Below are 20,055 nucleotides of genomic sequence, written 5' to 3' on the forward strand. Positions count from 1 at the left end.
AAACAATTGTAGTACTCGCTTATCAGGTACTGCTTCCCATACAATTGTCATGAACTGCTCAAGGTTCCGGCTATGGTCCCGGATCTCACAAAGTACTTGTGCTGAGCTTCGCACAGTTAGATATATATATATTTACTGTCGATCAGTCTAAATTAATTATAATCATCCGAGTGCCCTCGTTCCTTGATCAAATTTCAAAATCGAAGAGGTAAGTTCCTGATAATACAGGAAGCAATATTACACGTACTTGAAGCAAACAAGTCGATATCACATCGCCTTGACTCGGTTAATCATTACTCCTACAGCCGCACACTTTCTTTGGTTCCTGAGCTACTAATAGTTGTGAAAGACGAAGTCTCCATGGCGTTATACATGAGCAAGTTGACGAGTAAGCCAAGAAACTGCGTATCACTCTTATTTAGCCAAATTCCACTCACGCCGATGCAAACTCAGAGCTAATGGTAACTAGTACGTACTAATTACCTTGTACTTACACTACTATGATTCCGAAAGAGCTCTGATGCTGCTAGCGTAGCTGTCTTGCCTGCTCTGATAACAACGGCCTAAAGGTAGAATAAGGGCAAACCTGGTTTATTGAACTCACCCGCACTTTAAATGTCGCATTGAACGTGCTGAATTCCCTACGCAGGTACATAACGTAGAAACGACTCTTCGTCGCGGGAACCTAGTATACTACATAGTGTGATCATGCGGCAGACTCAGTCAAGCTTGATATAATTTATTAGAACAGCTTCAATACTATGTACATGGCCGTATATACATATACATAAGGATATCTCCCCTCCAGCCTGGGTCTCAATCCCATGAAACATACAGAGACTCTTGGGCGATTTCCGTACACGGAAGCGACTGCATCACGAAAATATTTTGCCTCTGCTTGGTTTCAGTCACGAATTTGGGCTACTTCCAGCGACCGTTTCCCCATGGATACACAATAGCTCGCTCACTACATATCTTGAACACCATTTCACAGAATTGATCATCAAACGAATGTACGAGCATGCCTGAGCAACGCAACGCTCGTATGTTCGTTTGATGGTTGATTTTGTGAACTGGTGTCCAAGGTATGCGGTGAGTGAGCCATTGTGTCCATGGGAAAATTATCGCTGAAAGCAGCTCAAATTCGTGACTGAAACCACGCAGAAGCAAAATATTTTCGTGATGGCGGTTGCTTCCGCAAATTGCCCAGGAGTCTCTGTCAAGCGAGCATGCGTGTCACATGCAAAGGGGAAACCGAAAACGTACTTGAGTAACTCTGGCCCTCAAATCGTCACCGGCGACATCGATCCTTATAGATTTGACTGCTACCTGTCATGCGTTCAGATTACTGGACAGCCATATGTGTAGCGTTCTTACCTCCGAGCCTTGACGGGTCAGATGCAGTATAGGTGCATTTTCACACATCCCCGAAACTACCGTGCGCTATCGGATGAGGTGAGTCCTTGGATACAATCCCGTAAGGTCGAATAGGCTGCATTGAAAGTCGCATGAAGAAGTGCGTTGTCACAGGGTACGATGATCATGGACTTGCCGGTTGTCGAGGGCTATCTTATCACCACCGGTGGTAGCGATAATGACAGACAGGCTGCTTCTCCACAAACGACTTCCTCCCGACCTTCGGTAACAAGGACCTGCAGTGGGATAAGAATGGAAGAATGATTTAGGTCAGTAGACTCGTGCGTTGTGCTCTTTTAACAAGGCAGGCTGAGCGCAGAAACAATAAGACAATGGTATAATAGCACCTCCTTTTGTAAGTTAGTAACAGAGGCAGTGAATCAAAAGCCGTGCTAGACGTCCCCCGTTCTCTTCCGTTGAATCCGCAATATGATAGAGCATGCTGTATCCGGCTGACTCCACCCGACGGGCTTCCATACAGCAGCACTGTCCGCAACAATAGTCACTTCTATGCCGCTTTAATCACCTTCTTTGGGCGTTCTACCTGTCATGCACAGTAAATTTGACAAGTCCGAGTCTGGTTGGTAATGCTGTAGTCCGGATTGAACGGAAGTCCCGTTGGAATGGGCATTAATGACCGTTCTCCCTTGACCGCCACAGCACAACAGTGACTAGTCATGCGTTGTTTTTGTCTTGAGACAATACACATTGCTAGAACAGAAGTAGCCTGCGTGATCCTATATCATTTCATTCATTTGCAGGAGACAGATTGAACGGCCGTACTAGTACGCGTACTGCCATAGTTTTGGACACATGACCAACACAACCAAGTAGCGGTCGGCAATATAGCAAGTATGACGATAGGGTCCAAGATTACACAAGTTGGTTCTTCTAAATCGACGATCACGAACCCTCATTTAATGTGCACGGAACAAGAGGTGCGACTTGGATTACCTCTGTTATAATTAAATATGGCCCAATTGCAGCGTAGTGACTCACCTAGCGCTCCATGAAGCAAGATCATTAACGTACACCGAGCTTTCTTACCGTGTGCTTGTTTCTACGCATCACCCCACGCGCAGTGATCATGCCAATGATTAGTATTATTTCGTGGTGCTGGGTTATTCTTTGTTTTCTATTCTCAGACATGGCTGGCTGGCTCAGATACAACCACTGGCGGTACAGACCCAAATGCGGACCATAAACGAAGGTCAGTATGATAACTATAAATGAACGGACATACCAGTCTCGGATATAAGACTGAGGGTCCAGAAAAATAAGGATTAAGTGAGCGTTTCGGGAGTAATCGGGATACTACATACAGAATGGGCACGCTGACGCACCCTACTTTTTTTCTTGGCGTCCTCTTCATCTAGTGCGTGATTCATGCTCGACTTCACAGCTACCTGTGTCTTCATCAGACTCGAACATGGAAATCAGGACGCACATGCTAGCATTCCTTTCCGATGTACATCGTCAGACGTCACTCAGGCCTCCAAAAAAAGTGGCCGGTCAAATCTGGCAGGCTATCCATTCTGAATCAAGTCAGCCTCAATGCTGTAGTGTCTGGCCGAGGTCTTACCGGTTTGTTGGATCATCGAGTGGGGAATTGACTGCGGAGAACTGGTGGGAGATAAAGTGACGTTGCCCGGTATTTTCGAGCAAAGTTGGAGTTTGTGTGTTCGTTCCACTGACTTTGGGTGTGGATTTGTGGTGAATAGTGTTGTCGTAACCAACTGAATGTTCATTCGTACAACTCAGTGTTACTTATTGGTTTTATAGAGGCTTCGCCGTGAGCTCAAGGTTTGGTCGAGACTTACACGATACATCGTCCCGCTGTACAGCACTGTATCAAGCTTTGGCCAATTCGTTTCTCTGGTTTGCCCCTGGTATAACAACGGATCGCTTCTGGAATCACATGGTCAAACCGCGTCCATAATAAATCGTTTCCAACTGGTATGTCTTGCATGATCTGTCTGAGAGCGTACTCATGCCTTCGCAACTCAGTGATATTTCTGCGGGTCTTCAACACCGTGAGTGACTTGCTTAGTTTTGCAGCATAGTCGATAATGTTTTTTTTTGCCTCAGTTCACTCGTGCTCCGCTGTCCAGGCCGATCTTACTAGGGTGGAGTTCGTGGGCACGTCTTATTTCACGTCTGCGCTAGATGGCACTGCGTGTATTTTTTCCAGGTTTGCCCAATATTATGTTCCTTCATCGCCGAGTCTCACCCTTGCGCCAGGTATTGACGGGAACACCACTACTCCGAGTCCGAGTTCAAGTGAGCGCACAAGTTGTGGTCACAATTTCTCCCGAGACAAGACCGTCGCGTCCTAAGTTTCACGCGATCATTGGTCGCCATTGGAGTTTTATTCTGAATTGCTGGTCCATCAAGGACTGTAGACCGTCCTCTCAGCAGGTAGATGAATACATCAAAGGCCAGCTTCACTTCTTACAGCATGACACATCATCTCCCGACTAATCTCTTGAGTCTGGCTTACCATCATGTCTGTACGGACCTTACTTCTTACTCTCGTGCAACAAAACCTATTTGAACCAAATCCTGTATTCTCGGATGTTCCTCTATATAGTAAGCACCGTATAACAATCATGGCTACAACCCTTCCTTCGGTATAACTAAGAAGTGGGCTGTCCCAGGCTATTATCTCATGCAACGAGGCCACGCTCTCCCTGAATGGCTTCTGAATATCGTTAGAGCACCCAGATCTGTCATGAAGAAGTCAGTGTTACAACACCTTGCATATCTGTCATAGATCGTTCCAACCCAACTGGGTTAGTCTTCATATTGTCGAATGTACTCGATCTGAACTGACATCCCTTGGGAGAACAGAAGTAGCGGCCCCTTCAGGACCTGGTCGGAGGTAAGTATGAATCTCGAAGATAGCCACGCATCTCACAATGTTTCGTTAGGCATATACCTTTCATCCGTTGGCAAACTTGACCGAGGCGCAGTACGAACTCGTCGGAGGTAAACACAATCTAGTCTCGAGGTTAAATCAACCTTTCTGACCAATCTGCAGGCGAGCAAATTCTATGGAGTGAACAGTCTGGTCCCCAAAATGTCGACCCGATCGTGTGGCCACGCGCTGCATCATCAGCAGAAATTTTCTGGAGTGGAAAGCAGCCCACTGGCGCTGCACTCAACGTCACCGAGGCACTTCCTCGTTTGCATGTAAGTAGTGTTTCTTGATGTGGAAGTACTTGATGATATATGAATGATACAGGACGTCAGGTACAGGATGGTACAGCGCGGTATCAATGCCATCCCACTCCAGCCGCAGTGGTGTGCGTTTCGACCGGACGCATGTGATATGTATGCTTGATTCAGAACTTGATCCGAACTCTAGGTCTTTTCACGATTGGTTTGGTGTTATTTAGTCTGCACCGTTGCTTACAAGATGTGTACAGCTCTCGTTCACCAAAAATTGACTTATATTGAGAAATTTGTGCCTCAGCTTTGCAAGAAGTCGCGCGGCGAAATGGAGATTGACGAAATGTTCGAGTGATAGATGCACTGAACAATGATTCATGAAGTATACACATTTTTGGCTCAATAGATTCTATTCATACTACTACGTGTATATAGCCCACATCGATATCTTGACTGGAATTCCGAGAATAGCAGGGAACAACACCCATCAATATATATTGGTCCCACGCAGGCAATGTTAGATTTACATAAAACCCAGTTGTGAGTCCTGACTCTACCGTACCCCAGTGATGCATCAGGCTTTACTTGTTCCCGAAGTCCTCCTGGAGATATTCGCCTATGTGAATACAATACCATCTACTACTTGGCAAACAGCAGAGATATTCGGTCACAGAGTACCATCTACTCAAAGAACATCGACGCTTGCAGCGCTTGCGAGGACATGCAAAATCTTTCACGAGCCTGCGATGGATTTGCTGTGGACTGACATCCATGGGTTAGAACCACTGCTAGGCTGTGTAGCGAGGTTACATCCACTGATATATCGTATGGGTACAAGGGTCAGTGCACGATTTCATTACGCTTTGTTTGTTTCTTTTCGGCTGACCGAGCGTCTACATAACAGCGGGACGAATTTTTTTCCTGGGCGGAAGGCGTCGAGCCATTATCTGCCCATGAGGGCCATCAATTTCTGCGTCACTCCTCCCGTATACGCACATTGAACATAGAAAGGACCCATCTCCAACTTATCTCTGTCATTCCCGCCAATGTGTACGTATTTCCGAGGCTGAGGTCGTTAAGTCTTTCCGTCGCATATTTGAATCTCTTTCTGCCTCTCACGCTGCACCACCATCATCTATTGAACCTCGACAAGGATCGGCGAATTTTTGTGACAGGTTGCAGTGCTTTGGAGCATTTGTACATCCACACTGACGGCTATTATGACATCGCAAGTCAGCTGTGCCTGCTATCCGATAGGATTCGTCGGTGCACGCGGCTTGTAACCCTGTCTTGTCCAATGCTCAACTGGGAAACATGGAAGCACCTCTCCTGCCTCCCTACTCTTCTCGAATTGGAAATCGATCAAGGGTATGATGACACTCCTTCACTGTCAGAACAAGACATCGTGAATTTATCATTCCTTAACATCATGAACCTTTCCTTTCGAGGGCTGGCCGATGGTGCAGAGATCATCACAGTCATACAACACTTGCAATTTCCCTCACTAAAAAAGTTCAAGTTTGCAGCCCGCTTTCTGTATTCAGAAGAGGCCGAGCAACTCTTTCATGCTCTGTCCTGCTGCAAAGCGTGTCAGACTCTAGAAGAAATCATCATTTGTTCTCCTGATGAAGGAGACCCTGTACTCCCAAACAGCGAGCCTGTGACAACAGTTCTACATTTGCTTTGCTTTACACAGCTTCGAACCCTGCAGCTCTGGTTTGATAATCCCTGCATCTACCTGGACAATGACATTCTCTTGCAAGCCATGTCTAGTTGGCCGCACATCCGCACTCTGGCAGTCAACTACTTAGACAACCATCATGCTTCTTCCGAAGTTTCCCTCCATGGATTATTCACAGCGCTCAGTCTATGTCCACAATTGCATACACTACGGATTCCAATCAATCTTGCCACTATCGACGTTGATCCTGATGCTGAACCAATACAACATACCTCCCTACGAACATTGGAACTTTTGGATATATCCCAGTCTCAAATAGCAGATGCTGAAGCTCTCGCTCGCATCATTTCCGCCTGGCTCCCTTGTGTCGACAAAGTTGAAAGCATTGGTAGCACTTGGGATGAAGTCAACAAGCATCTCAAATCTTCGACAGCGGCTACTGCGCTGTACATCGCGGGAGCCTCCTAGAATAGTTGAGTTTGGAATACCTTCATGTCTGGGGATGTTGTCACGTACCTTTGAGTTCTTTCGTTCCTTTGTTGTCGTTGTCGTTATCGTCGCCGTTATAAACTGTATTACCTCAACATACCAGCAAAAACTCACCGGTTCACTGATTAGTATGATTTCCAACACGATTATTGGCCCAATTCATTTTCTGGCAGTCTATGACTGCTTTCTTCGTCATATATACACATCTACTCACTGTGGATAGTAGAATCAATTGATTCCAACGTATTTGTCACTGGTCGCAGAAATTTCCAGCGATTGTCTCACGGAAACGGTAGTCAGATTGTGCATAGTGCTAGATTTCAATAGAAGCTCTTTAAGGAAACCCAGAAGTCAAATCACTGAATTTTCAATGTATCTACTACCCACAGTATACGTGTATATAACCCACATCGATACTTGACTGGAGTCCTGAGAATAGCAGGTAACAACACCCATTAATATTGGTCCCACGCAGGCAATGTTTTTAGATTTATAATTTACATAACACTTAGTTTTGACTCATTGAGTCCTGACTCTGCCGCAGTGATGCATCAGGCTTTACTTGTTCCCGAAGTCCTCCTAGAGATATTTGCCTATGTGAACACAATACCATCTACTCAAACAACGTCGAACCAGAAATTGCTTGCAGCGCTTGCAAGGACATGCAAAATCTTCCACGAGCCCGCGATGGATTTGCTGTGGACTGAAATCCATGGGTTAGAACCACTGCTAGGCTGTGTAGCGAGGTTACATCCACTGATATATGATAGTGGTATAAGGGTCAGTGCACGACTTCATTACACTTTGTTCGTTTCTTTTCGGCTCACCGAGCGTCTACATAATAGTGGGACGAACCCTGGGCGGAACCCTGGGCGAAAGGTGTCGAGCCATTATCTGCCCATGAGGCCCGTGAATTTCTGCGTCACTCCTCTCGTATACGCACGTTGGACATACAATCTGATCATCCGCACCTTCTCTCTGTCATCCCCGCCGAGGCATGCGTATTTCCGAGGCTGAAGTCATTAAGTCTTTCCACCATATATTTAAACCTCTTTCTGCCTCACATGCTGCATCGATGTCATCTATTGAGCGTCGACGAGGGTCTACAATCTTTTGTGACACGTTGCATTGCTCTGGAGGATTTATGCATCTACACTCCCGAATGGCGCCAGGTTGACAGCACAGCAAATGAGATGTCCCTGCTATCCGATAGGATTCATTGGTGCACGCGGCTTGTAACTATTTCTTGTCCAATGCTCGACTGGGCAACATGGAAACACCTCTCCTCCCTCCCTACTCTTCTCAAATTGAGAATTAATCAAGGATGCAATAACCCTCCTTCGCTGTCAAAACAAGATATCGTGAATATATCATTCCTTAATATCACAAGCCTTTCCTTTCAAGATCTCTATGATGCTGCAGATATCATCACAGTCATGCAACACTCGCAATTTCCCTCGCTAAAAGAGTTCGAGTTTGAAGCCAAATACATCTCTTCAGAAGATGCCGAGCAACTCTTTCATGCTCTGTCCCGCTGCAAAGCGTGTCGGACTCTAGAAGAAATCACCATTTGTTCCCTTGCTGAGGGATACCTTGTACCCCTATACAGAGAGCGTTTGACACCAATTCCGCATTTCTTTTGCTTTACGCAGCTCCGAACCCTGGAGCTCACATTTTATAATTCCTGCATATACCTGGATAATGACATGCTCTTGCAAGCCATGTCCACTTGGCCGCACATCCGCGCTCTGGAAATCAATGACTCAGGTGGCTATCGTTCTTCTTCCGAAGTCACCCTCCGTGAATTGTCCACAGCGCTCGGTCTATGTCCACAATTGCGTAGACTACGAGTTCCAATCAATCTTGCAACTATCGACATCGATCCTGATGCTGAGCCAATACAACATACCTCCCTACAATCATTGGCTTTAGACTTATCCGAGTTTCAAACAGCAGATGCTGAAACTATCGCTCGCATTATTTCCGCCTGGTTCCCTTGTGTCGACCAAGTTTACAACATATATGGTTTGAGTTGGCTTGCAGTCAACAGGTATCTTAGATCTTTGAGAACGGCTACTGCGCCGTAATATGTTGCGGGAGCCTCCTAGAATAATTGAGTTCGGAATATCTTCACGTCCGGGAGTGTTGTTACATACATTCAAGTTCTTTCGTTCATTCGTTATCGTTGTCGTCACTGTTGACTGCAGTTATAAACTACTGTACTAGTACCTCTGCATAATCGGTCCACTGTCATTAGTACAATTTGCAACATGATTACGTGCGTCACCTGAGCTCCACCGTTCACTGTGCTCGACGGCCCCCTCCCTCCTGTATACCTGATATCCGCGTCTGTAACAGCCATATGATTACACAGCACAATACATCTTCCCATCAGGGGACAACTTCACGTGTCTTACTTACGGTATGCCTTCTCCGTCTCGTTAGTTTTATTCTATCTGGTCACCTACTCAAGTTCCATACAGGCTCACAGGTCGTCGCTTGTTCAAGCGATGATCTGATATTCGCCGGGCAGGTGAGACGAGCTTCGTTGTCTAAATTTATGGCAGGACGTTGTTGCTGACATCCCATCCGGCGCTGCAGTACGTGATCGTTACTTGAAGCGTGCAGCTAGTAAACCTATAGTTGCGTCGCATCTGCCTTGAGATAGCCGAGCTTGAAGGTCATACTGGCCTGCTATGACCATTAAAATTCGATTGCATACCTAGAGTGTGATCACAAAAGCAGGCAACGACTAGACAGTGAGTTACGTTCGCACCTTCCCATGCCACCTAGAAGCTAGGCTCACCATTCCGAACCGAGTCTTTGCACAAGTAGTAAACTTGTGTCACGCATGGCTTCAAAATGAGCTTGCCTTGAAAGGTCTAGATCGACACGAAGACATCCGATCGACGCGTCGCAGTCAGGGCAGCAGGTCCATATGATGCTATCTTCAGGAGGCGCCGTTTTGCTGCCGAAAACGAAGACAGAGACAGGAAGATCACCCAGGCTATCTTCCGGATCAAGAGACACAGGCACAAAGCCTTCCATCTTCCAGAATAGGCTCTTTTCGCATCCAAGCTATAAGCAGTAGAATGTTGAATATGAATGCCCACAATGGCGACGCTTAGCGTGTGTTTGGCTTGCAAACAACATTTAGAATTGAGCGAGCATCCCTCAACTTTGCTCGAAAATACCGGGCAACGTCACTTTATCTCCCACCAGTTCTCCGCAGTCAATTCCCCACTCAATGATCCAACAAACGGGTAAGACCTCAGCCAGACACTACATCATCGAGGCTGACTTGAAAGTTCAGAATGGATAGCCTGTCAGATTTAACTGGCCACTTTTTTCGGAGGCCTGAGTGACGTCTGGCGATGGACATGGGAAAGGAAAGCCAGCATTATCGTCGTAAGTGCGTCCCGATTTCCATGTTCGAGTCTGATGAAGACACAGGTAGCTATGAAGTCAAACAGGAATCAAGCAGAAGAGGATGTCAACAAAAAAAAGCCAGGTGAGTCAGCGTGCTCCGTACAATTTAGTGTTGCTTATTGGTTGTTATAGAAGCTTCGCCGTGAGCTCAAGGTTTGGTCAAGACTTACACGATACATCGTCCCACTGTACGGCACTGCATCAGGCTTTGGCCAAATCGTTGCCCCGGTTTACTCCTGGTATGACAATGGATCGCTTTCAGGTTCTCTGGAATCCCATGGTCAAACCGTGTCCATAATCAATTGTTTCCAACTGGATCTGTCCGAAAGCGTACTCATGGCTTCGCAGCTCAGTGATATTTCTGCGGGTTTTCAACACCGTAAGTGACTTGCTCAGTTTCGTAGCATAGTCGATAATGGTTCTTTGCCTCAGTTCACTCGTGCTCCGCTGTTCAGGGCGATCTTACTGGGGTGGAGTTTGTGGGCACGTCTTATTTCACGTCTGCCCTGGATGGTACTGTGCGGTGAATAGCACCCGAACTTGCAATCCCGAAGAAGGCGCAATCATGATCCCGATATCAAATAGCGACATATATTGAATTTTTTTCCAGGTTTGCCCAAGATTACGTTCCTTCAACACTGAATCTCACCCTTGCGCCAGGTATTGACACCCTACTCCGAGTTGAAGCAAGCGCACAAGCTGTGGTCGCAATTTCTCTCGGGACGGAACTGTCGCATCCGCGATCATTGGTCGCCATTGGAGTGTTATTCTAAATCGCTGGTCCATCAAGGACTGTAGACCATCCTCTCAGCAGGTGGATGAATACATCTAAGGCTAGCTTCACCTCTTACAGCATGACACATCGTTTCTCCCGACCAATCTCTTGAGGCTTACCATGATACTTGTACGGACTTGACTTGTGCAGCAAAACCATTTGAACCAAGTCCTGTATTCTCGAATATTCCTCTATAGTCAGGACCACATAATAATAATTCGGATGATAGCAACCCTTGATTCAGTATCACTTACAAGTGGGCTACTCGCATCGGTTATCGATGTCACCTTGAAGCTACGCAGTATCCCCAGCTTACCATCAACAGTGCATAGTACTCTCCTCAAGACATTTACGCAGCGAATGATGCATGATGTTCAATACATTATGCAGTACGTCTCCCTTTATCACGGTCTTTTGTTCGCTGATGGTTGTTACAATAACATGTAACCGAGAACCCCTCCTACGGAGGTCATCATGACCTTAGCCCCTATCCCACCATATGCACCGTCTTGGATGACTTACCGACTCAACGGAGACTCGTAGAGACGCCTAGAACGGCCTGGATGCCGTTAGATGACCTAGACCAGCCTAGGCTACATCTGATCGGACCTAGATGGTCCTCGACCCGGATCATGAGGAAGCTCTGCCTCATGGTCAGAAGAGAAGCCGCATGCCTTAGCATGCGCAGTTAGACTCAAAGGCATGCTACGCCTTGAGGACAGATAAGAGAGGCATGGTAAGCCTCATGTATAGATAATCGACCGCATGGCATCAGATAAGATGCCCTTGTATAGACACACTTACATCTACCTACCGAACGTAGTATTGGTCTGTGCACACGGACGACAGTATATAGAGCAGACTAGAATCATGTATATTCCCTACTTGATTCTACTAGGTTTTATCCAGAACTTCCTCTGAAAGACAGTCCCAGTCCTTCAGTCTAAGCCGCACCTTAAGGAAAGCCGACGCTACCTTAAGTGGAACCCCCGAACCTCTCATTCGAGAGAAGATCCCCGTCTCTCCAATAGCGAGCCCGCTATCAGATTAGGCAATCCGCCTAGGGAGAGCTCGAACTATCCTAGTCCGTAACAAAAGAATCAAGTCTTACATTCCCGGCCCTGCTCATCACGCACCGCCGTTGAATCGATACCGACCGCACCGCTGAGACAAGCGTAGACCTCTACTCTCGTGACCAAATCGCCGAGACCGGCGTAAAGCTATCCACAAATTGTCAAGACAGACGTACGAAGCTTTGAATCCTTAAGCCCATCACTGTCCCTTCGCACTACTCCCTCTACCATGAACGCACCGACTCAGATCATGATGATCAGAAGAAATACCGACGCCGCCGCCAACCTTTCAGGAATGGATACAAGACACCACCTGAAGCAACGACGATGCTTTTCTTGCCATCACGTTGGACACAAAGCCAACGACCACAAGTGCCCGATGAGGAGAAAGATTATCGAAGAAGAAACAGTCCGCAAGACAGCGGCTGGTAAGGAGAAGACTGGACCGCTAATAATTAACAAGAATAGCGTATCCAAGAAGAAAGAACTACGGGTTGCCGCCACCCTAATGTCCATCACTAAGCCGCCCATTACGACCACCATGGTTATAGATTCGGGCGCATGCGACTCATTTATCAGCAGAGAACTCTGCAAGAGATATCGCATTAGAACGCACCTCCTTCAGAAACCAAAAAGGGTAATGAACGGAGACGGAACGAAAGGAGGCGACGTCAAAAGATTTTGCCGACTCATCATAAAGATCGACAACCGAGTAATGCACGGACGATTCCTCATAATGCCGCGCTTAGACGACATCTTACTCGGATTCACATGGCTGGCCGCTGTGAAGCCTTCCATAGACTGGAAGAAGGGTACGGTAACTATCCCTGCCACTGACAAGTCGAAAGGACTTGAGAGAATGATTGAGAGAGGTAGGAAGAGGAACGGGCTGAAGCCACTCTTCTGTAGAGAAAAGAGGACGCGAAACACGCGCCAAAGAAGGGAGGTAGGCACCCTGACGAAGAAGAAAGAAGAACTCCGAGATGAGTATAAACTAGATCTGACAGAAGCACCTGTCACGCAGAACCTCCGAAATGAGGCTAAACTACCAGAACCGGCTGATTTGCCGATGGAAGATCTCCGAAACGAGTCGAAACTAACTTCGGGAAAACGGAGATTCATTCCGACATTAACCCCGATCGAGGAACTCCACGAAATCCTCGAATACGCACCGGCTACCAAGCCGTTGGAACCCCACGCCTCGACATCCCGGAACGTCGAGAAGAAGTCCACGAGACAGTCGGACTTAGTTGCCACCTCACCACCCGCAGATAAATATAAATTTTCTGCAGTACCTGCCCAGATCTTAGGAAAAGGCAGAGCCACTTTCGACGAGGAACCCCCTCGTGCAAAGATCCCTAGACCGGCCCCTGAACCGGAGAAAACTCAGAAGTACGTCTTTTCAGCAGAACCTGCTTCGGTTCTTGGAAAAGGTAGATCGGTAGTCACGGCAGAAGCGCCATCACCGAAGAAACTCCGCCAAGAGTATAAACTAGCAGAAGACGAACCGGCCGCTGATCAATGGATCAACCGGGCCGAGCCGATCGTTTCTTTCCCAGAACGATCGAGAACCGCACCAGTCACTCGCCCATTCCTCGTGCCCACACTAGCCGATAAGGAAATGATGGAAGAAACTGACGATGAAGATAACGATAAGATAGTCGTTAATACTGCCCCCGCGGCCCCTGCCATAGCAGAAGAACCCGCGACGACTCCGATGGAAGTAGATCGGATTAAACAGCAGAATTACTTTCAGCGAACGATAAAGCGTATCGCAAGACACTGTCCCCGCCAGGACGACCCTGTGGATGTTAGGTTATTCCAGGGAGAGATCGCACCAGTCACGGATCAGTCTGACCCTGACTGCGGAAACCTTGATTTAGACTTCTAGATTTGATCGGTGATCAAACGGCCTACTTGGGGGGTGAAATTCTCATTTAAAACTCATTTTACTCTTAATTCCCCTCACCCCGGCCGCACCCTTATCTATAAATATCGACAATCGCCATGAGTCCGGCATGACTATAAACTGTACCCGAGTCCGGCATGACTATAAACTGCGCAGAAGTCCGAAATGACTTGAAACTATCCTCGGTCCGGAAAGACCTTAAACTATCCCATGTCCATCACGACTCTAAAAACTGAGAATAGAAGGACGAACCCGGAGATACGGACCCCTTCACCTTGAAGACAAGACTAATACACCGAGAAACTCCTGCAAGCCCCGGATGCCTTACCTTCGCCACTGTCCGGAAAGACGCTAAACTATCACGAGACGAACTCCGTGGAAACTCCTGCAAAGCCCATGGAACCCTCTAGAACGCCGATCGAGAAATTCAACAAAAAGAACATCTCGAAACGACATACCCTAGATCTTGACAGAATTCGACTAAAACGAAAGATCAAGACACGCACGTCCGCAATGACGCAAAACTTCCGCTTCTGATAGTCCGGAATGACTCGAAACTATCACAGAACCGCACTGGCATGGTGACTTCCCCCTCTGCCAAGAGAACCATGAGGCACTCCACGCCTTCATGATTGAACTTTGATAAAGAGATTAAAAGATAAGTTAACTGATCAAGCGGAGCTTAGAGCACTCTTGGAGGTCCATATAAACCCTCTACAAGTTATACTCGCCAGAAACTCTCGCAACAATCATGCCTAACAACATCGAAGCCTCTGCCATCGTTCCCCTAAAGAACTCGGGATTTTCCAAAATCCTCGACCACCTCGAGAAAGGCGCCGTCGCCGAAACGGCCATTCTCTCCCCAGACCACTTCCTAGAGATCAGCGACATCCTAGGACAGTCAGATGTCAACATCGCCGCATCCGCGTCCTTGGTAATAGACATCATCCGCACCACGCGACACCTAGAAATATCGGTGAACCGTGAAGACTTAGACCCAGCAACTAGAGCCCTCATAGTGCTGGAAGACCAGAAGAAGATCCGCGCAATGGCGCTCCACTTACTCCCCGACAACTTCAGCGACCTTGTAGACATCGCGAAGAAACGCGTTGGAGAAAAGTTAAGACCCTCGCGCCCTACCAAGAAAGCGCGAGTAGACCGCACCTGCATCTGTCGACGATGCGGAGGATACGGACACAATTTTAGAAAGTGTCCAGACGCTGTGTGTTGCATCTGCAACGAAATCGGACCCGACCACCTGTCGGTCCATTGCCCTCAACTCGGAGAAGTATCATGCCTCCCAGAGTTTCGAGACGACGAGGAATACTACGAACTCCTCGTAGATTGGGAGAAGAACCACGTAGCACTAGAAGAGTTAATCAAGCACCACCCCGCGCCGCGCTCACCCACTCCCATTGATACCCGTAGTAATACTGCCACTCCAGACGAAGAAACCCGGGAGAGAGTTTTGTCGTAGTCGGCGACTTCGACCCAGAAACGGAGGTAATGTTACAATAACATGTAACCGAGAACCCCTCCTACGGAGGTCATCATGACCTTAGCCCCTATCCCACCATATGCACCGTCTTGGATGACTTACCGACTCAACGGAGACTCGTAGAGACGCCTAGAACGGCCTGGATGCCGTTAGATGACCTAGACCAGCCTAGGCTACATCTGATCGGACCTAGATGGTCCTCGACCCGGATCATGAGGAAGCTCTGCCTCATGGTCAGAAGAGAAGCCGCATGCCTTAGCATGCGCAGTTAGACTCAAAGGCATGCTACGCCTTGAGGACAGATAAGAGAGGCATGGTAAGCCTCATGTATAGATAATCGACCGCATGGCATCAGATAAGATGCCCTTGTATAGACACACTTACATCTACCTACCGAACGTAGTATTGGTCTGTGCACACGGACGACAGTATATAGAGCAGACTAGAATCATGTATATTCCCTACTTGATTCTACTAGGTTTTATCCAGAACTTCCTCTGAAAGACAGTCCCAGTCCTTCAGTCTAAGCCGCACCTTAAGGAAAGCCGACGCTACCTTAAGTGGAACCCCCGAACCTCTCATTCGAGAGAAGATCCCCGTCTCTCCAATAGCGAGCCCGCTATCAGATTAGGCAATCCGCCTAGGGAGAGCTCGAACTATCCTAGTCCGTAACAATGGTGTTCCCGCAGAGGTATCGATGTTATGATCAGTACCTATCAATCAATGGACTGGACATTCTACCAGGAAATAGATACACACGGCCACGCTGCTATCATTGTGGCCACTTACACTGAATGTGTTGCGAGCTTCGACGCTAGCCCGTGGACAAACTTCGCCAACGAGCCCCCTGCTAGCTAGCTTCGTTTCGCATTCTCAGAGGTCATGAACTTTGCTGTTTCCTTGCTTACTCACGTCGCAAAGATCCTCCCTTCAGCACCAGGGCAATGAAATTAGCAAACTTCTACGCCGACGACTACCTAGCGCAGCAGCAGCTCAACAGCACCGGCATGACACTGAACGGTGCTCTTGACACGTTCCCACAGACCACTCGCGGTGCACTGATTGTCCATGGAAAGATTGGGAAGGTATGTGGTATGTTTCTTCCTTTGAATTATGGTGTTGAATGGAGACGGTTGCTCAGAAATGGTCCTAGACTAGAATATTACACTCTCAAACCAGACTATTGTGATGTAAGTATCATAATATCGTGATCTGACTTCGCTGATTCAACTTTATTGAAAGTATTTGAATTTCTTCTGCGGATGCTGCAGTAGTGGCAAGGAGCTTTAGGATCATCCAAGCACCATCAAATCACTTCTACCTGGTTAGTTGACGAGTCCGTTTATAGAATATAATGTCCTTATTATCCTAGGATTATGGTGCTGGTGAGGGACTGGGAGATGACCCAATTGGGTTGGTCTTCATCTTGTCGAATACACTCAATCTGAATTGACATTCCTTGTGAGAACAGAAATGGCTGGTGCGACCCCTTCAAAAGCTAGTCCAAGGTAAGTATGAATGTTGAGGATAGCCACGCATCTCACAATGTCCCGTTAGGCATATACCTTTTATTCGTTGGCAAACTTGACCGAGGCGCAGTACGAACTCGTTGTCGGAGGTGAACACAATCTAGTCTCGAGGTTAAATCAACCTTTCTGACCAATCTGCAGGCGAGCAAATTCTATGGATTGAATAGTCTGGTCCCCAAAATGTCGACCCGATCGTGTGGCCACGCGCTGCATCATCAGCAGAAATTTTCTGGAGTGGGAAGCAGCCCATTGGCGCTGCACTCAACGTCACCGAGGCACTTCCTCGTTTGCATGTAAGTAGTGTTTCTTGATGTGGAAGTACTTGGACGTCAGGTACAGGATGGTACAACGTGGCATCAATGCCATCCCACTCCAGCCGCAGTTGTGTGCGCTGCGACTGGACGCATGCGATATATACGCTTGATTTAGAACTTGATCCGTCTTTTCACGATTGGTCTTGGCTTTAATCAGTCTGCGCCGTTGCTTACAAGATGTGTATAGCTCTCGTTCACCTGACTTATGATATGTCAAGAAATTTATGCCTCTGCTCTGCGAGAAGTCACGCGGCGAAATGCCAGAAGTTGACGAAATGTTCGAGTGATGCACTGAACAATGATTCATGAAGTATCCACATTTTTGGCAATAAATTGTATCCGTGCTACGCGTGTATACTATGTAGCTAGCTCACATCGATATCTTGGTGGAATGTCCCACGTGGTAGGCAATGTTACATAAAACCTTGTTTTGAGTTCTGACCTACCGTACCCCAGTGATGCATCGAGCTTTACTTGTTCCCGAAGTCCTCCTGGAGATATTCGCCTATGTATCACCTACTCAAACAACATCGACCCCAAAATCGCTTGCAAGGACATGCAAAATCTTCCACGAGCCTGCGATGGATTTGCTGTGGACTGAAATCCATGGGTTGGAAGCACTGCTAGGCTGTGTAGCGAGGTTACATCCACTGATATATCATAGTAGTATAAGGGTCAGTGCACGACTTCATTACGCTTTGTTCGTTTCTTTTCGGCTCACCGAGCGTCTACATAATAGTGGGACGAACCCTGGACGAAAGGTGTCGAGCCATTATCTGCTCATGAGATCCCTCAATTTCTGCGTCACTCCTCCCGCATACGCAAATTGAAGATACAATCTGAACATCCGTACCTTCTCTCTGTCATCCCCGCCGAGGCATGCATATTTCCGGGGCTGAAGTCATTAAGTCTTACCACCGTATATTTGAACCTCTTTCTGCCTCACATGCTGCACCGATGTCATCTATTGGGCGTCGACGAGGGTCTACAATCTTTTGTGACACGTTGCATTGCTCTGGAGCACTTATGTATCTATACTCCTGAATGGCTCCTGGTTGACAGCATAGCAAATCAGATGTCATTGCTATCCGATAGGATTCATTGGTGCACGCGGCTTGTAACTCTTTCTTGTCCAATGCTCGACTGGGCAACATGGAAGCACCTCTACTCCCTCCCTACTCTTCTCAAATTGAGAATTGAGCAAGGATGTCGTGACCCTCCTTCGCTGTCAAAACGAGACATCGTGGATCTATCAATCCTTAATATCACAAGTCTTTCCTTTCAAGAAATCTATTATGTTGCAGATATCATCACAGTCATGCAACACTCGGAATTTCCCTCACTGAAAGAGTTCGAGTTTAGAGCCAAATATATCTCCCCAGAACATGCCGAGCAACTCTTTCATGCTCTGTCTCGCTGCAAAGCGTGTCGGACTCTAGAAGAAATCACCTTTTGTTCTCTTAAGGAGACATACTTTGTAACCCCAAACAGCGAGCTTTTGACACCAATTCCGCATTTCCTTTGCTTTACGCAGCTCCGAACCCTGGAGCTCACATTTTATAATTCCTGCATCTACCTGGATAATGACATGCTCTTGCAAGCCATGTCTACCTGGCCGCACATCCGCACTCTGGAAATCAATGACTCAGGCGACTATGCTTCTTCTTCCGAAGTCACCCTCCGTGGATTATTCACAGCGCTTAGTCTATGTCCAGAATTGCATACACTACGAGTTCCAATCAATCTTGCAACTATCGACATCGATCCTGGTGCCGAGCCAATACAACATACCTCCCTACGATCATTGGCTTTAGACTTATCCGAGTCTCAAACAAGAGATGCTGAAACTATCGCTCGCATTATTTCCGCCTGGCTCCCTTGTGTCGACCAAGTTACAAACGTATATGGTTTGAGCTGGGTTGAAGTCAATAGGTATCTTAGATCTTTGAGAACGGCTACTGCGCCGGATGTTGCGGGAGCCTCCTAGAATCATTGAGTTCGGAATATCTTCACGTCCGGGAATGATGCTACATACCTTCGAGTTCTTTCGTTATCGTTGTCGTCACTGTTATAAACTACTGTACTAGTATCTCTGCATAATCGCCAACAACCCACCGGTTCACTGTCATTAGTACGATTTCCAACATGATTACATGCGCCACCTGAGCTGCACCGTTCACTGTGCTCGACGGTCCCTTCCTCATGTGTACCTTTTGATATCCGCGTCTGTAACAGCCATGTGACTGCACAACACAATACATGCTTGATAGAATTCAACAACTACGTAGAAGGATACATCCATTCAAATGTCTAGATCGACACTAAGACATCCGATCGATCTGTACATGCGATGAGCGAAATGAACCCGAAAGGCATGGACAAGGCGATGCGGATCAATGCCGCTGAGTTTCCGCTTGCTGGTTAGGCTTTTTGACCTCCAAAGCATCGTATACATATCTCCAAGGGTGGAGGTGTACTACATAGTCGTGGAACCATACATATGACAGTCATGGCCCGGGACATGCCGGCGATAGGACATCTTATCTAGGCACCCGAACACGTCAACGCTACAACGTTTTTGCTGATTTTTCTTGTTTGCGCAGCCATACATCTCCTTCTCCGCAGGCCTATTTCCATATTTGCGTGGAGGGCTATACTGTGCACACCTGGAAAACGGATCATCATCATCACATACAACCAATGATCAATACATTTCCTACCGTTGAACGTTGACCCCTCCCCCATACTAACCATTTCTTACCACTCACTTG

The 20,055-nt window shown here is 47.3% G+C and overlaps 6 protein-coding genes across 6 annotated transcripts; all 6 read left to right on the forward strand.

Annotated features, from left to right (window-relative positions):
• Positions 1-4,443: 4,443 nt before the first annotated feature.
• Positions 4,444-4,759, forward strand: HD556DRAFT_1231379 (uncharacterized protein; the record flags this gene model as incomplete). Its single annotated transcript, XM_041297426.1, has 2 exons — positions 4,444-4,608; positions 4,661-4,759. Coding segments are annotated over 2 exons (264 nt in total), but the record flags the coding sequence as incomplete, so codon positions are not given.
• A 1,011-nt stretch (positions 4,760-5,770) lies between these two features.
• Positions 5,771-6,803, forward strand: HD556DRAFT_1457685 (uncharacterized protein; the record flags this gene model as incomplete). Its single annotated transcript, XM_041308158.1, has 1 exon — positions 5,771-6,803. A coding segment is annotated over one exon (966 nt), but the record flags the coding sequence as incomplete, so codon positions are not given.
• A 500-nt stretch (positions 6,804-7,303) lies between these two features.
• HD556DRAFT_1457687 (uncharacterized protein) lies at positions 7,304-8,844 on the forward strand (the record flags this gene model as incomplete). Its single annotated transcript, XM_041308159.1, has 3 exons — positions 7,304-7,473; positions 7,528-7,537; positions 7,603-8,844. 3 exons carry the CDS (start codon positions 7,304-7,306, stop codon positions 8,842-8,844), a joined length of 1,422 nt encoding a protein of 473 aa, XP_041163660.1.
• Positions 8,845-10,247: 1,403 nt separating this feature from the next.
• Positions 10,248-10,959, forward strand: HD556DRAFT_1439667 (uncharacterized protein; the record flags this gene model as incomplete). Its single annotated transcript, XM_041305993.1, has 4 exons — positions 10,248-10,268; positions 10,319-10,565; positions 10,619-10,709; positions 10,797-10,959. 4 exons carry the CDS (start codon positions 10,248-10,250, stop codon positions 10,957-10,959), a joined length of 522 nt encoding a protein of 173 aa, XP_041163661.1.
• Positions 10,960-14,694: 3,735 nt separating this feature from the next.
• HD556DRAFT_1439669 (uncharacterized protein) lies at positions 14,695-15,420 on the forward strand (the record flags this gene model as incomplete). Its single annotated transcript, XM_041305994.1, has 1 exon — positions 14,695-15,420. One exon carries the CDS (start codon positions 14,695-14,697, stop codon positions 15,418-15,420), a length of 726 nt encoding a protein of 241 aa, XP_041163662.1.
• Positions 15,421-16,385: 965 nt separating this feature from the next.
• Positions 16,386-19,271, forward strand: HD556DRAFT_1457688 (uncharacterized protein; the record flags this gene model as incomplete). Its single annotated transcript, XM_041308160.1, has 5 exons — positions 16,386-16,526; positions 16,913-16,949; positions 16,999-17,039; positions 17,138-17,263; positions 18,024-19,271. 5 exons carry the CDS (start codon positions 16,386-16,388, stop codon positions 19,269-19,271), a joined length of 1,593 nt encoding a protein of 530 aa, XP_041163663.1.
• Between the last annotated feature and the right edge of the window lie 784 nt (positions 19,272-20,055).

The sequence above is a fragment of the Suillus plorans genome (assembly GCF_016647745.1).
Source record: "Suillus plorans strain S12 chromosome Unknown HD556scaffold_11, whole genome shotgun sequence".
Classification (NCBI taxonomy): Eukaryota; Fungi; Basidiomycota; class Agaricomycetes; order Boletales; family Suillaceae; genus Suillus; species Suillus plorans.